The sequence below is a fragment of the Carcharhinus amblyrhynchos genome, chromosome 26 (genome assembly GCF_965287045.1).
Source record: "Carcharhinus amblyrhynchos chromosome 26, sCarAmb.v2.hapA, whole genome shotgun sequence".
Classification (NCBI taxonomy): domain Eukaryota; kingdom Metazoa; phylum Chordata; class Chondrichthyes; order Carcharhiniformes; family Carcharhinidae; genus Carcharhinus; species Carcharhinus amblyrhynchos.
Window position 1 is genome coordinate 26,442,518 of NC_137349.1, and position 17,301 is coordinate 26,459,818.

General features: G+C 43.8%; 1 protein-coding gene across 1 annotated transcript in view; it reads right to left on the reverse strand.

The window, feature by feature from the left end:
* Positions 1 to 2,682: 2,682 nt before the first annotated feature.
* LOC145358722 (dedicator of cytokinesis protein 8-like) overlaps positions 2,683 to 17,301 on the reverse strand; it is a 197,157-nt gene continuing 182,538 nt past the window's right edge. Inside the window, 3 exon segments of the mRNA XM_080212966.1 lie at positions 2,683 to 4,431; positions 7,861 to 7,967; positions 8,797 to 8,940. Of these exon segments, the coding sequence (XP_080069092.1) occupies positions 4,197 to 4,431; positions 7,861 to 7,967; positions 8,797 to 8,940 (486 nt within the window). The 3' untranslated portion in view covers positions 2,683 to 4,196.

The window sequence follows — 17,301 nt, forward strand, 5'->3', positions numbered from 1 at the left end:
ACATGGTTCCCAGTGTCTCACTATCTGGATACAGTTCCCAGTGTCTCACTTCTGGATACAATTCCAGTGTCTCACGCTCTCTGGATACATTTCCCAGTGTCTCACTCTGTCTGGATACAGTTCCCAGTGTCTCACTCTCTCTGGGTACAGTTCTCAGGGTCTCACTCTGTCTGGATACAGTTCCCAGTGTCTCACTATCTGCACACAGTTCCCTAGTGTGTCACACTCTCTGGATACAGTTCCCAGTGTGTCTCACTGTCTCTGGGTACAATTCCCAGTGTCTCACTCTCTCTGGACACAATTCCCAATGTCTCACTCTCTCTGGATACAGTTCCCAGTGCTTCACTCTCTCTGGATACAGTTTCCAGTGTCTCATTCTCTCTGGATAAAGTTCCCAGTGTCTCATTTTCTCTGGGTACAGTTTCCAGTGTCTCGTTATTTGGATATAGTTCCCAGTGTCTCATTCTCTGAGTATAGTTCTCAGTTTCTCACTCGCTCTGGACACAGTTTCCCAGTGTAATGTTACTACCAATCCAGAGTACATCACATGCCCTTGCTACCATGAGACCATGAGAAATAGAAACAGGAGTAGGGCCCCTGAAGCCTGCTTGGTGGGATGATCCAACATTCCTCCTGACCACGTTCCAGCCCTTTCTCTGTAACCCTTGATTGCTTTACTGATCTAAAATCTACCTAGCTCAGCCTTAAACATACGCAAGGATTCTGCCTTCACAGCTATCTGTGGTAAGGAGTTCCAAAAAGTGACAATGTGAGTGGAAGGAGCACATTGTCGGCCACTTTAGGACTTGAACAGCAGGTTAGGTGTAAAGATTCGCAACATCACCGCACGCTGCCCTCGAAGCGGTTGCGGGGCTGATGAGACGGTCGCACACCTCCTTCTGGAATGCGCCTTTGCAAAGAAGGTCTGGAGCGAGATGCAGTGGTATTTGTCGAGGTTCGTCCCGAGCAGCTCGGTGACGCAGGACTCTGTGCTCTACGGGCTGTTTCCGGGAACGCACACCGAGACAAATATCAACTGCTGCTGGAAGGTCATCAACTCGGTGAAGGACGCACTTTGGTCCGCCCGAAACTTGCTGATCTTCCAGCTGAAAGAACTGTCCTCGACCGAGTGTTGCAGACTGGCACATTCCAAGGTCCAGGACTACGTGCTAAGGGACGGGCTGAAGCTTGGAGCAGCCGCAAAGGCACAATGGGGAAAGGCCACATTGTAAGGCCTTTGAACGGAGGCAGACCGAGGGCCCGGAAACTGCAGAATACCCTTGACCTGCCTAACTGTGTGCCAATCTGACCACTAACGGCACACAGAAATCTATTGAGGCATGTATATATTTTTAAGAACTGAAATGTGATTCTTGTAATTAGTACAAATATGTAAATATTTGAGACATGGATATAGTTTTTTAAGTATTGAAATGTAGACACTAATTTGGACAGATCTGTAAAAATGTTTTGATTCCACATTGCTTTGCTATTCGAAGCCCTGTACATTTGCAATGGATTACTTGAGATTTTTATGAATAAAGTATATTTTTGGAAAAAAAAACAGTAATCTGTAAACTGTCTGTGCTTTATATGCTCTGTCTGAGGCCAGAACTCTCCATTCACCTGAAGAAGGGACCAACCCCGAAAGCTTGCGAGTTTACTATCAAATAAATCGGTTGGACTTAAACCTGGTGTTGTCAGACTTTTTACTGTGTTTACCCCAGTCCAACGCTGGCATATCCACTTCATGGTCACCATGCCAGCTTTCTGATCCCAAATTCAGTTTAAATTCCCAGCTGTGATTTGAACACTTGTCTGAGGATCACCAATGCCATAACCTCTGGATTACTAGTCCATTAACATTACCCCTGGGACAAATCTAACCAGTGACAGAAACCCGCCTGGAGCAAGTGCTGCTTTAAAGAGAGCACTGGAGTTTAAGTTGCTACGCTAAACAGGCCCTGCAGGGGGCAGAGCAAACACACAGTTTCCTGCATCAGTTCACCTTGGTTAACGATACACCCCGGACACAAATGCTGCCACAAACTACAGTAAATACAGTGCATGTCTCAAACTGCATGGTCAGTGTGTGTCTCAGTAAAGGACCAGTCAGCCCAATCAATAATATTAGTGCTGTCGGGTATCATAGCAGCGGGCACCCTGCGGCCTGGGTACCAGAAGCAGCACATCAGAGTCCTGAGTGCGGCCCAAGAGACATTTTGTTGACTGTTGCTAATATCAGGATTGTTGCCACATTCGGCTTATTTCGATCCATATTGCTCTTACTCTTATCCGTATCGTTGAAGTGAATCACATGTAAAAAAAGGACACGTGAAATGAAGGTGCTGATTGCTCACAATGTTAACTGAAAGAGACATGAGCCCCTTCTGTGTCCAATCAAAGCATAAATATTTATTTTGTTCTTACCACTCAAAGTTTAAGATAGTTCTATTAAGATAGGAATTAATTGGCATTTTCCATTACTCATTATGAAATATTCGGTGTTATTAAATGTATCTAATTTTTTTCATGGGGTCATGGTTAGTGAACAAAACTGATTTCAACCTTACAGCACTCGTGTGGCCCCCTCACTACCCACTCGTGTGGCTCCCTCACTACCCGCTCATGCGACCCACTCACTACCCCCTCATGCGACCCACTCACTACTCCCTCGTGCGGCCCACTCACTACCCGCTCATGCGGCCCCCTCACTACCCGCTCGTGCGGCCTAAGTTGACCATCACTGGACTTCCAGCAGGTAAACAACGTTTCTGCAGAGTTGAAAGGGAAAGTACAAGGGGGAGATCAGCTGCAGACAGTAAGATTGACTTGAAATATTTAGCCTCTTGGAACAGCTGTAACTGCAAGTTTTTGTCCTGAGTTGTGAGACTCCTCACTGAAGTCCAACGCTGCAACCTGATGGGTATGTGCTGGATTTCCCAGGATCTATCATCATCACTACTTGTTGAAATGTTTCTCCTCGGGCTCCTGTTCTTTTAAAATTAGTTGAAGAGAAAGTAGGAAGCAAACTTTGACAACATTATTCCAGGAAAGTTTACATTTCATGTTTTTTGGTTTGTGTGTTTATGTGTGAGAGAGTGAACAGGGTATAATTCCTGCACCAATTCCATGTTAGTCACAAACATATAATTCAAACATATTTATTTTTTGCAATGGAAAGTCAAATTCTGTCTCTGTCTGGGCTGGCTCAAATGCTATTGAAGAGAACTTGAAACATCCTAGAATCCCTACGTTACAGCAGGAGGCCATTCGGCCCATTGAGTCTGCACCAACTCTCCAAAAGAGCAGGTCCTCTCTGCATAACCCCACTTATTTACCCCACTAATCCCCCTAATTTACACATCTTGGGAGACTAAGAGGTAATTTAGAATGGCCAATCCACCTAACCCGCACATCTTTGGACTGTGGGAGGAAACCGGAGCATCTGGAGGAAACCCACACAGACACAGCAAGAATGTGCAAACACCACACAGAGTAAGAAGTCTCACAACCCCAGGTTAAAGACCAACAGATTCATTTGGAATCACAATGTTTCAGGTGATGAAGGAGCAGTGCTCTGAAAGCTCGTGATTCAAAATAAATCTGTTGGACTTTAACCTGGTGTTGTGAGTCTTTATACATACCCACCCCAGTACAACACCAGCATCTCCACACAGGCAGTCACCCAAGGCTGGAATCGAACCCAGGTCCCTGAAACTGTGAGGCAGTAGTGCTAACCACTGTGCCACCATGCCACCAGCTGGCTGCCTCCTATCCTGTAGAACTCCTTTGCCAAATCCCATCTCTTGCTCTCTCTCTCTCATTTTTAAAAATCTTGTCAGAACCCCACTTCCAACACCGATCTCCTTTCTCAGCTCTGTGTCAGTTTTCCATCGGTTTCAGTGAAAGTTTTGGGACAACTGTCTTTTGTTAAAGGCTTTTTGTAAATGGGAATTGTTGCCTTAGGAATGTAAAAGAGCTATGAAATTTGCAGTCCAGGGAGAGAGTCAAATAGCAAAGAACATCAGGAAAGGCAAAAATAAATCCTTCCAGATATTCTCACAAAATGTTCGTGTCAAGGTTCAGGCATCCAGTGCAGTGAAGTAAGTGACTTTTTACCGAGTGGATATATAAATATGTTTCCCATTCATACATTCAGTAACTATTCACAAATTAGCTGTAAACTGGCAATATCAGTCGAATAGGAGCGTTACTCCATTCAGTGACAGCGTCTTTGGCTTGCTTCTCAAGGTAGATATCACCTGGGGTAACTACAACCGAGTTGTGATGTAAAGATGTGGGATCCGGCGGTTAATGAATGGTTGCAGGTTGTGTTCGAGAGCTGCGTAGTTCCGTTCGAGTTCGCGCTGATACTCAAGCTGCTCTGACGTGATCAAACTTTTGTTTTTCTTCAAGGCGTCTTCACATCTGTGAGAGTCAGGAGAGAGAGAGAAAAAGGTAACTGCAACACAGGTCAGTCGCAGACCAGGAATCTACAATATTACGCTCAGTAAAAAGCTTTGACAAAGGGTCGTCTGCACTCGAAACGTCAGCTCTTTTCTCTCCTTACAAATGTTGCCAGACCTGCTGAGATTTTCCAGCATTTTCTCTTTTGGTTCAATATTACATTCAGGATGTGTTACAACATGTCCCTACAAACAGCAATGAGACAAATGATTCATGAGTCTATTGGAATTGTTGGCTGAGGCCTAAATGGATTCTACTTTCGAAAATACAGATAAAAATAATACCGTCGGCACTGGGAATCTGACACAAAATAGAAATGTGGTAGGTATACAGCAGGTCAGCAGTGGCACAGTGATAAGCATTGCTGCCTCACAGTGTCAGGGACTCAGGTCCGATTCCCATCTTGGATCACTGTCTGTACGGAGTCTGCATGTTCTCCTCATGTCTGCATGGGTTTCCTCCCACAGTCCAAAAGATGTGCCGGTTAAGTGCGTTGGCCATGCTAAATTCTCCCTCAGTGTACCCAAACAGGCACCTTAGTGTAGCAACTAATTTTCACAGTAACTTCATTCTGCAGTGTTAATGTAAGCCTGCTTGTGACACAAATAAATAAACTAAACTAAATCAAATCAACCCCTGTGGTGGGAGTGAAAATCAGTTTCACAACCTTTTTCAGAACTGAAAAATAACTGTTGGACACAGATAGCATCAGAAAATGGATAGTGGGGGCTAAATATGAAAATCAGGGAGAGAAAGCAAGAATGATGGGTCAAATGGCCTCCTTTTGCACTGTAGGGATTCTCTGATTCTATGTGGCATTTCTCATGATTTTAGAATATTTCAAATTAATCACAATCAATGAAGTATTATTATTAAAAACATAGACCTGAACTTCTAGGATTTGTGGATGCTTGGGAATACATCCCAGAGCCAAGCTTCCATTTTACACTTTAATGTGGGATTTGCACCCCACCGCATGGCAGCTACCTTGGCGAGTTACTGGTCTAACTCCAGCAACAGTGCTTCAATGGCCAGAAGAGGAACTGTACAGGGCTGCCAGGACCTAAGTCCCAGGCAACAGAGGCCCAGGTAAATGTCAGGGAGTCCCAGGGCGGAGAGGGTAGAAAGGCCTGGGGGGGGGAATCACCAGAGGAATGACTGGGGTCTTGAGGGGAATGGCTGGGGCAAGGGTTTGGGGTGAGGTCTGTAGGACACTGAGCCTTAAGGAGCGGATACCCCTCATCAGAAGATCAGCTTTTAATGGAGGTACCTCCCTCCAGCACCTTCTGCCCGAGAGTGACCTTTTCTCATTTCCAGGTTTCTCTCTGAGCTTTCATCCATCCACAGCCCAACGATTGAGGCTGGGCAGGAAACGGTGCTCAAGCGGCCATTAGGGCCTCAAACAGGGTAAGGGTGGGCTTCCATCCATTCTGTGCAGTCCAGTGTAGAATCACTGCAAGGCCGGAATATGTGGGAACCCAGTGGGAATCCTGTCTCTGCATTTTCACGCTGCTTGTCGCCTCACCTCATCTCAACATTTTTCCGGGGGATCGAGGGGTGGGGTGTGAAATTCTGGCCATGAAAAAATTACAACACAGAAGGAAGGAGGTCATTTCTGTGCCAGGTGCAAAAGAAATATCCAACTTAATTCCACTTCTCAGTTCTTGTTTGATAGTCCTCTAGATTACGGTATCTCAGGTGCATATCAAAATATTTTTTAAATATAGTGAGGGTTTCTGCCTTTACCCTTTAAAGTAGAGTTCCAGATCCCCATCACCCTCTGGGTGAAAAAAAAATTCCTCAATTCCTCTCAAACCTGGCTGTCAACACCAATTACTTTAAGTCTATGTTCCTGGTTAGTGACTTCACTGTTAAGAGGAACAGAGCCTTCCTGTCCACTCCATCCAGGCTCCTCATCAGTTAAATCTCACCTCAGCCTCATCACCTCCAAAGAAAACAACCTCTGACTATTGAATTTCTCCGCATCATTAAGAATCTCCATTCCTATCGACAGCCATCCAAGTGTTTTGAAATGTAGTCAATGTTGGAAATGTAGGGAAATGTAGGAGTTAATTTTTACACAATGATGAGAGGAATAATCAGACAAGATGCACTTTTTGTGATGTTAGTTGAGAGAGGTGGAGACCCCCCTTGCTGTTTGGTGGCACAGTTGTTAGCACCGCTGCTTCACAGCACCAGGGTCACTGTCTGTGCAGGGTCTGCACATTCTCCTTGTGTCTGCATGGGTTTCCTCCAGGTGCTTCAGTTTCCTCCCACAGTCCAAAAGACGTGCTGGTTAGGTGCATTGGCCATGCTAAATTCTCCCTCAGTGAACCTGAAAAGGCACCGGAATGTAGGGGATTTTCACAGTAACTTCATTGCAGTGTTAATGTAAGCCTAATTGTGGCACTAATAAATAAACTTAAAAAAATTAACTTAAATGGTTTTTTGTCCAACTGATGGTGCTTTGGTTTTGAAATCCTTATCGTTGTTTCCAAATTCCACTATTCCCTCATCCCTTCCTTATCTGTGAAACCTCCTCCAACCCTTATGACTTCCCTACACGCCTCCGATTCTGATCTCTTATCCATCCCCAGTTACCATTGCTCCACCATTACATGCCTTTGCATTCAGCACCAAGGGCCCAGGCTAGAGAATTCCGTTCCGGAATCTCACCGCTTCTCTGCTATTCACTCCTCAGTTAAGCTGCACCTGAAACTCTACTTCACTGACCAAGTTTTTAGTCACCTGATCCAATGTCTCTTTATACAGCCACTGTGAAGTTCCTTGAGATAGCTTACGTTCCTAAAGGTGCTTCATAAATGGAGTCTTGTTGTTGTTGGTTTAATATTTCACAAGCAATGTGGCACTACCTCAGACCAATTTCTAGGATCAAGGCTCCACAGTAGGCCTTAAACCCATAACTTTCTGATTCAGAGGACACTGCTGACTGGGCCAAGGCTAACAAAGAAAGGCCATTAGAGAAAGAAAAGGAAGGTAATATCTGAGGGTCGGGGCAAAATAAGAGCAGTGAAACATCTGGGGACCGGATTTCAAGTTAAAATTGAAGGTTCTGCAGTTGTACAGGAGATTCTTTAGTCCATTCATTCTAACCCTGAATATTCCCCATCCTTTCGTGAGAAGGAGGTAGTTGGGGTTGACCAGTGAAAGGCAATGGTCAGTGGACAACTGTCTGTTTCACTAACCTCATCCTCATTGCAGAGATAGAAGATGAGTTTATTCTGGGTATAATGTATGTAAAGTTATCCATGAGGAACTGGTTGTTTTTCAGGAAGTGTTTCTGAGTCACTATGCAATAAACCAACAAGTTTCACATTGAGTGTGACATTAACCTCATTAAACATGAGCTGACTGGAAGGGCTTCCTTACCGTTTCAGAAAGTCTTTGAAGCAGATTCGGAGTTTGTTGTGGTGTCGGAAAAGTTTTGGATCATCAGGAATTTCGGACAGAAATACTTGAGCTACCTCTAGAGGACCCTGCAACCAAAGTCCACAAAATATTAGCATTTAGCACCTGCTATATCCAGGCCCATCCATTATCCTGCTCCCTTTGTGTTATACCCAGGCTTATCCATTATCCTGCTCTGTGTGTGTTATACCCAGGCCTATCCATTATCCTGCTCCCTATGTGTTATACCCAGGCCTATCCATTATCCTGCTCCCTGTGTGTTATACCCAGGCCTATCCATTATCCTGCTCCCTATGTGTTATACCCAGGCCTATCCATTATCCTGCTCCCTGTGTGTTATACCCAGGACTATCCATTGTCCTACTTTGTACATGTTATAGCCAGGTCTTTCCACTGTCCTGTGTTATACTCAGCTCTATCCATTGTCCTGCTCTGTGTGTTATATCCAGGCCTATCCATTGTCCTGCTCTCTGTATGTTATATCTAGGTCTTTCCACAGGTCTTTCCACAGTCTGCTGTGTGTTTGTGTGTGTGTGTGTGTGTGTGTGAGATACTCAGACTATTCATTGTCCTGCTCTCTGTGTGTTATACCCAGGCCTTTCCATTGATCTGCTCTTTGAGTTATATCCTGGTCCATCTCATACTGTTATATCTTTCCTTGTCCTATTCAGGATGTTGTAGTCTGGTTTAACCCTTTAATGCACCTTTGATACGTCAGCTGTAAGTAATATGAAATGTTCACATCAAATTGAGAAGTGTTGTGAAGAGCTGTGTCAGTAATTTAAACAGAAACACAAACTCAACAGAAAGGAGTTTAGAAAACTCCAGTGGGCACAATTCTTTATACTGATGATAAGGAATTGTCTCGTTCCCATCACTCCTGACCAATGCACAAACCTGATTCACGGTGGTGCCCACGGAACCCTGCAGTACCATCTGCAGCAACTTCATGTTGGGCGGGCTCTCACTCGTCGCCTGTGCCAGCTCGTGTGTCTTCTTTTGCATATCCTCAATCACAGCTTCAATCGGTCTCAGGTTAATCTGCAAAATATGGATAATGAGCTGGAATTTAACAGAGTATGGAACACAAAGGGAGGGAAAGTTATGGGAAACTTGCAGAAAAATCATCTGGACGAATCCCAAAAGGTTCTTTGTGCATGTCTATCACCAATCCCACACTCTCAAGCCTGTGTGGGAGACGGCGACTCCAGCAGCGAAAGTCCCTGACTGTTTCTACACCATAGTGAAGCTCAGCTCAAACCCTATGACCCAGTGGACAGGGTGGGTCCAGGCTGTATGAGCAGGGGGCAAGCTCTTCAGTCATGGTAAATTAGTTGTTTTCAGTAGTTAATTCCAGCAGGACTCCTGGGTGGGGGAGGAGCCTGGTATCCACTATGGCTGCAGGCGTTGGATCATTAATAAATTCAACTGTTTTGTATTCTATCTATGAATGTATCAAAATGTTCTACCTGCAGACATCTCTTGTCTAAAGCCATACATTCTGTTTTTGACACACGTCTGTGCCAGTTCTTTCACTATCTTTCCCAATGTGCACATCTATAATGATAGCCACCCATGTAACCAAGTCACACTGTAAGCTCACCTCCTTGGCATTGCGGTCTTGTGTCCCATAGTCCTCAACCAGTGCAACAAAGCAATCCCTTCACACCAATTACTCTATTTGAGTCTCCTCGATTATTGCAAGCTTTGCTTTTTTTCATTCATTTGTGGGACACGGGCATTGCTAGCTGGGCCGGCATTTATTGCCCATCGTTAGTTGCCAGTGAAACCAAGCGGCTTGCTAGGCCATTTCAGAGGGCAGCTAAGGGTCAACCACCTTGCTGTGGCTCTGGAGTCACATGGAGGCCAGACCAAGTAAGACTTCCTTCCCTAAAGAAACCAGATGGATTTTTCCAACGATCGACAATGGTTTCATGGTCAACAATAGATTCTTAATTCCAGATATTTTTTATTGGGAAGCAAATTTTGTTGGCAGTGAGTAAATTTAAGGCGGGGTTAGACAGATTTTTAATTGGTATTGGGTTGAAGGGTTATGGGGAGAAGGCAGAAAAATGGGGATGAGGAGCATATCACCCATGATTGAATGGCGGAGAGGACACGATGGGCCAAATGGCCTAATTCTGCTCCTATACCTTGAGTACTTAAGAACTTTTGAATTCAAATTCCTCCAGTGAATCAATGGAATTCGAACTTGGGTCCCTAGAACATTAGCTGAGTATTTGAGTTTAGCAATAATACCACTAGCGCTTCAGCTCCCTCTGCTATTGAACTGAAATAATTGCCAAGTACTCCCTCAGTACTGGAGTGTCATCCTAGACTTGAAGTCTCACATGAACCAGAAAATCAGATCAAATGAAGACAATGTGAGATCTGGGGACAGTTAAAGGGACAATCTACTATGATGGATTGATGTCGTCTCAGCAACTGAAACCAATATAAACAGACCCAGTGGGACTCGTCGTTTTCAATGCCATGGGCTGCACATGGTCTGCATTAAGATTCAGAGGTTGATGTTTAGCTTCTCTCCTTAGAGGCAGGTTATCAATCCTAAGGTATCAGATCACAACCATCCATGTCAGCACATGCACTGCAGGCTCTCTCATTTCACATTCGGTACATCTTTCTCCTTGTCTGTTGTCATCAGATAAGTAGAAACAAATTTATTTTCACACAAGCCGTTTGTACTGAATATCTGTGTTATCCTCTCATCTTTGTTGTGCAAGTTTAACAAGAATGTACCCTCTCCAGTTATTCTGTTCACTCATGCATCGTGTTATTGTGAGTAATGATACACAGAGAGCTGTCCCCCCGGTGACCTGGCCAGTATTTATCCAAAACTGATTCGGGTTAACATCAGCTTGCTGGTGCGAGAGGGAAAGGGCAGGGTGGGTTTGCAGCAACATGCCATTTAATCTTTCTAGTCCTCCTAGACTTCAAAGAAATTAAACTATCAAAACGTTTCCCCACTTTGGGAACCTGGCTACTGTAGACCCCAGATGATTCTCAGCCTTTAGGCTAAGATCAAGGGTGAGAGAAGGTGTAATGCCTGTCATTGTCAGCGTGGATCTAGAATGTCCCTTTTACAGGAGCCTTGAATTGGATTCAGTTTGAATTTGTATTGGTATTTGGAGAAAACGGGGAGGTAGATTAAGGGCTTGCCCTGTCTTTGCCACTCTGAGAAAGGAATTTTTTTTTAAAGTAGACACAAAACACGTGCACCCAAGTCTGCCCACTTGACAATTAATTTTGTATCAGGCTCCTACCAGTGCCCTGTACTGGTGCACAGTCGCAGACTTCATTGGAAACACAAAAAGTATTTATTAATAAGAAAAACTATACAGAAGCCAGCTGCCCACAAAGCTGCCCTGGAGCAACCCAGCTGGCTGCCCCTGTCCTTGCATGTCTTCTGCCTAAGAGAGGACTCCACCCCCTGTGGTGATTACCCACTCTTGGTCCCAAATAGTCCCCAAGCCAGATGACTCTCTTCTGCTGTGTTTCCCTTAAAGGACAATCACCACATCCATCCTCCTTTAACTCCTTTATACCATCTTCAATAACTAAGTTATTCAGCCCTGAATTCTAACTAAACATTATACACATGTATTGGACAATTATAACTCGAGGCTTTGAGGGGTTTTGTTCTGTTTCTTGTGGAGTGGCATAATTCTGTAGTTTGAAGTCGACAGGATTGATATTAACAGGAACAGCAATAACAGGCACATGCAGGTATAACAGTATTCTTCCACAGAGACATCAGTTACGTCAATAACAGGTCAGTAAGAAGTTTCACAACGCCAGGTTAAAGGCCAACAGATTTATTTGGTGCACAAGTCACAAGATTTCAGAGCGCTGCTCCTTCATCAGGTGAGTGGGAGTTCTGTTCACAAACAGGAGCGGATTCTGAAAGCTAGTGGCTAGTGCTACTAAATAAACCTGTTGGACTTTAACCTGGTGTTGTGAGACGCCTTATTGTGCCCACCCCAGTCCAACACCGGCATCTCCACATCATGAATAACAGATCAATCAAGTATTTTGGTGCTTACAGGTTTAAAAACATTTCTTGATGGTAACACTGATTGCTGGAGCATTTCTGTACTTCTCTAACCCACATAGATTAGAATAGAATAGAATAGAACCCCTATAGTGCAGAAGGAGGCCATTCGGCCAATGTTTGTGAATGATCTATCGTCCCTCCATGCCTACAGGTTACAACAAGAGTCTGGTCTCAGAGACAATAATTCCGGAGATCTAACTTGATCTGCTACATATTATGTCACTGTGTCGTATTATGTGTTTTACAGAGTCCCTACAGTTCAGAAGGAAGCCATTCAGCCCATCGAGTTTGCACTGACTCTCTCTGACAGTATATCTTACCCAGGCTATCTCCTCTGCCCTATTTCCTGTATTCCACATATTTACCATGGCTAATCCATCTAACCTACACAGCTTTGGACACTAAGGGGCAATTTAGCATGGCCAATCCACCTAACCTGCACATCTTTGGAATATGGGAGGAAACTGGAGCACTTGGAGGAAATCCAAGCAGATACAGGGAGACCGTGCAGGCTCCAGACAGTGACCCAAGGCCTGAATTGAACAAGGGTTCCTGATGCTGTGAGGCAGCAGTGCTAACTGTTGTGCCACCATACCACCCATTCATCTCACCCTGCCCCTTTAAAAGAAAGTAAAATTTGTTCTACTTAACTATACCCGGGCTGCTCACTTTGGGGTTGATGAGTTCTTTCCATGACAATAATCATCTCCTGATGTGATCAAGATTGTTTGCTTTAATCGATGATTACCAGAATAGCTTGTATAACTCAGGGAAACGGCTGGACTGTGAATGAAAAATGCCTTTCATAGAATCTAGAGGAAGTTGAGCTGGGCTGAGGAGCATTATTCTCTGAGCGTAGAACAGTGGGCCCAGATTGTACAATTAATATGGTTCTAGGAGCAGGCAGCACTGAACTAAATGCATCCCTCACTCTTGCTCATTTATCATGGCAGCCAAAAAATGTAAACCTTTCCTTTCCAGGAGCTCACTGGCTCAAGCGGCAGAGAAGATGGTTGGAGACTGACACGTTCTGACCACTTGTATCCTTATATGACAATCAGGGCATAAGGGGCTAATTTGAATATTAAACAGGAGACTCTGCCTGTAAGAGGCGGGTGCTTCATCCTTCTCATGAATTTAACAGCAGAGGGGAACATCTACTGACTCCCATCTTGAGGCTGTTACCAATTTTAGCAAGTAAAGATTGGCATTTTGTGGTGTAGATGGATTTCCAGAAAGGATTCGATGAAGTGTCACAGGAGAGTTTCATTGTAAACTTCGGTGGAGAATGGGAAATGTAGCAGCATGGACAGAAAATTCTTCAAAAGACAGGAATCAGGGAATTAGAAGACAGAAGAGAATTCTACAGGGCACAAGGAGGCCATGTGGCCCATCAAGTCTGCACCAACCACAATCCCACTAGGCCCTATCCCACCATAACCCCATTTACCGTATCTGGTCCCCCTGACAATAAGGGGCAATTTAGCATGGCCAATCCACCTAACTCGTGTATCTTTGGACTGCGGGAGGAAACCGGAGCATCCAGAGGAAACCCACACAGACACAGTGAGAAGGTGCAAACTCCACACAGACAGTGTCCCAAGCCAAGAATTGAACCCTGGTTCTTGGCTCTGTGAGGCAGCAGTGCTAACCACTGTGCCAACACGCTGTCCCAATTAGGCTGAAAGGAAATTGCTCAGATTGGAGGAAAGTTCAAACTGTCCTTTCCGGATCCATTTTTGATCCCTTACTGAGGAACGAACAGGGCACCAGGATTAAATTTGAAATATTCAAATGTTGAACCAGCACAGGGAGTCCAATGGCATCCTACTTTCTGGAACTCTCTATGATTCTATAGGTTTCGCAATTGATCTGTTAAAAATCCGAGAGCTTTTCATCATAGACCTCAATGACAATGCAGGCATGAATAAATTAATCTTACAATGCATTGTACTCACAAGAGCTAGTTACAGATCAATAAGAAATAATTTGACAGCATCTCCTGGTCTTTGGAATCTTTGATTAAAGCTTTCACTCAATTATGAAGTTTCGCTTTGGACTAAAATATATGTTGAAGACTTTAAGGATGATGTCAAAGTCTGTGGATGTCTCTTCCACTCTGTCTCATGAGGATATTGCCAATAACCGGTCCTACCACATAAAGGACTGGACTAATCTGGTGCTTCTGCTTTTCAGCAAGAAAACACAATGCTGTTCAATACCTGAGGAAGTGTTTGTTCCATAACTCCCATTTCTGGCCTCTCTGAGGGTACTCAAGATTTTCAAAAAAGTGGGGTAGGGAAAGTGACAGCTCAGTAGGTGCTGACATCATTCCCACTTTTCAGGTTATCTCCTTTTTAAGTAGGTTTGGAGATTCTTCCTGCTAGCAGATTTTCTTGCACTCTCTTGTGGTGTACTACCATAGACACCAATCCTTCTTTACATTGGTGCCACCAACACTGCCGCCATGTTTCATATACCTGTAACTTGCATGGCCTATCTTATTCAGGGAGACCATAGTCTTATTGTGGTACATGTTCCAAACTGGTTCATTAGCACTATATATAAGATGGGTTACAGAGTAGATATGCCTCTCATGAGTATAGACTCGTCCATCCTCTCACGCATTAACTGCTCAAATAAAAACAGATAAACCCAGCCAGCATTTTCTGTTTTTATTTCAGATTTCCAGCATCCTCCTTACTTTGTTTTTGTGTCACTCTGATATCACGGTTATATCATGGTTTACATTGCTCATTACTATAACTATTCTCTATTAACCTATGATACCATACAAGCCTCTTCTCTTCAATTGGATTCTTGTTTTAAAGGGGTATTCCACTGTTTCTATACACTTTCTGTTGCTGTTGTTGGATAGTGAAAGGTTGGAAGCTTCGTAAAGCTGTATTGCCTTGATCATCTATGCCTATTTGTTGTTGGTGAGCTGATTTATGAGAAGCTTTGGGATACTCTATCGATCAGACATCTGTACTTGACAGTTCTGGAGGAGGAAGGGCAATGGACACATGCCAGGCATATGCGTTTGTACCTTAATTAGTTTCGAATTGCTCCAGTAAAGAACCAGTATTGACACATAGGGCTGACTGGCTTCCCTCTCTGTAAAGTTCTATGGTTTTATCATTCTCTAACGAGCTTTTTGAGGATTGGCCCTTGAATGTGGTTTTTTTGTTGAAGTTGTTTATATGGGATCCACGAGACACAATGATGTACAGCTGAGTCAGAAAGTGCATTACTTCAGGTATCGACAGGTTTATTCGGCAATGGGGGAGGATCGGGCTGGAACAGAGGGCTGCCCTCGCCCTGGAACTAGAAAATCCCGTCCATGATCCGTCCCTCACCTGATCCAATTCCCTTGGTGGGCGGGACAGTAAAATTCACCCCAGTAAGTTTTCTGAGCAGCTGCAGTCAGTCAGTCCTCTTTAGAGCTACCTAGTTGAGCAAGCTTTTGGTCACCTGTCCTAAGGTCTTTATTTAGGTTCAGTCCCAATTTTTCTCTTTTTGCACTACCCTGTAGTGCTTTGGGATATTTTACCAGGTTCAAATAAATAGTCACACCCATATAACATAAACACACTGTGTTACACATACCGACACACATGAATACACACAAATAAATAGTTCATATGAACATAAACATCTATTTAGCATAGCAATATAAACACATTAACATAATTGAGAGGTATTGATCGAGTGGATTCTCAGACGCTTTTTCCCAGGGCTGAAATGGTCGCTACGCGAGGACACAGGTTTAAGGTGCTGGGGAGTAGGTACAGAGGAGATGTCAGGGGTAAGTTCTTCACTCACAGGGTGGTGGGTGCGTGGAATCGGCTGCCGGCAGTGGTGGTGGAGGCAGATACAATAGGGTCTTTTGAGAGACTTTTGGATCAGTACATGAACTTAGTAAGATAGAAGGTCATAGGTAAGCATAGTAGATAGGGACATGTTCTGTGCAACTTGTGGGCCGAAGGGCCTGTTTGTGCTGTAGTTTTTCTATGTTTCTATGTCTATGTTTCTAATTATACATCCATAAGAATATAAAAAGCCCCCACAAAAAGACAGATAGATTTACTTCCCAATTTCAAATATCTGATTTCTTAGAACTTCCTTCCCTAGTCAATTACTGAACATGTAAGCACCTCAAAAATCCTGAACTACTGTTTCTCATTTTGCTCAGTCACTGCTGTAAGCATTGTTCCACTGTTTTATCTGGATAAATATACCACTTGTAATGAAGACATGCTTAATCGGCTGGAGATAGGATTTGGACTTTTTAAAAAGAGACGTTATTGAAACAGAGACTTTAAGCAAGTGACTGACACTCAATTACATTGCTGTACGTTTTCCATTCCAATCCCTAGAGAGGGAAATTGGACCCCTATCCCCACTCCCATCTCTGCCCCCACTCCCCCAGTGCTGGGGTCTATGAAAGACCTTCCTTCCTGCCCTCTTGCCAAGATATTTATGGAAGTCATCTGCAGTATTCAACAACTGAGGATAAACTATTCAAAGTTTAATTGCTTGGACAAAACACCTCGGGCGCGATCCTATCAGTCATTTATGTTATGCTCCCACTGCAGCAAAGTTGGAGAATTTGGCAGCCAGCCAAATCTCTGTTCACCACAATGGGATGGTAAAATCCTGCCAGCGTGAATGGCAATAACATTCCAGCCCTTGGTTTTTAAGATAGTTCTCAGACTAACTGATCGTGCTGTAACTGAAATCTACAATTATGTTTTGAATTACTGGCACTTGGAGAGGGAGAAGAATCAAATGACTAACCAAGTCTTTTGGGTGGTTTAAGCACATGGCTTTCTGAGCAGAATGGAACCAGCAGTTGAGCAAAGTGGAGCTTATGCCTCCATCTCTCTCTCTCTCTTCCATTCTTGGATCCTTTCTCCTAATTTGACTTGGTCTCCATGCTGCAGTAGATTGAAATTACTTAAAGAAAGAATACAACTCCATGCACAGCAGCAACTCCAGGAAGATAGAAAAACAGCTTTAAACTACCTCACTGCTGAAAGTGGATTCGGTCTGCAGATACTCCAAGTCATGAACTGCAAATTATTTTTTATGGAAAGACTATAATTTCACCATATATATCCTGCCCTACTCTGTAACACATACTTGCGTGTGAACTTTAAGTGTGTGTGGAATTCAGAGTACACCTTTATTTTTTTAAGCTCCAGTCAGTTTTAGCATAATCAAACGAACCTGAAGAAATCTCAAGATTATCTACCTGATTAGTTATTTTTCGGTCACAGCACATAAAGATATCCATATCCAAAATTTCCAAAAAAAAACCTGCT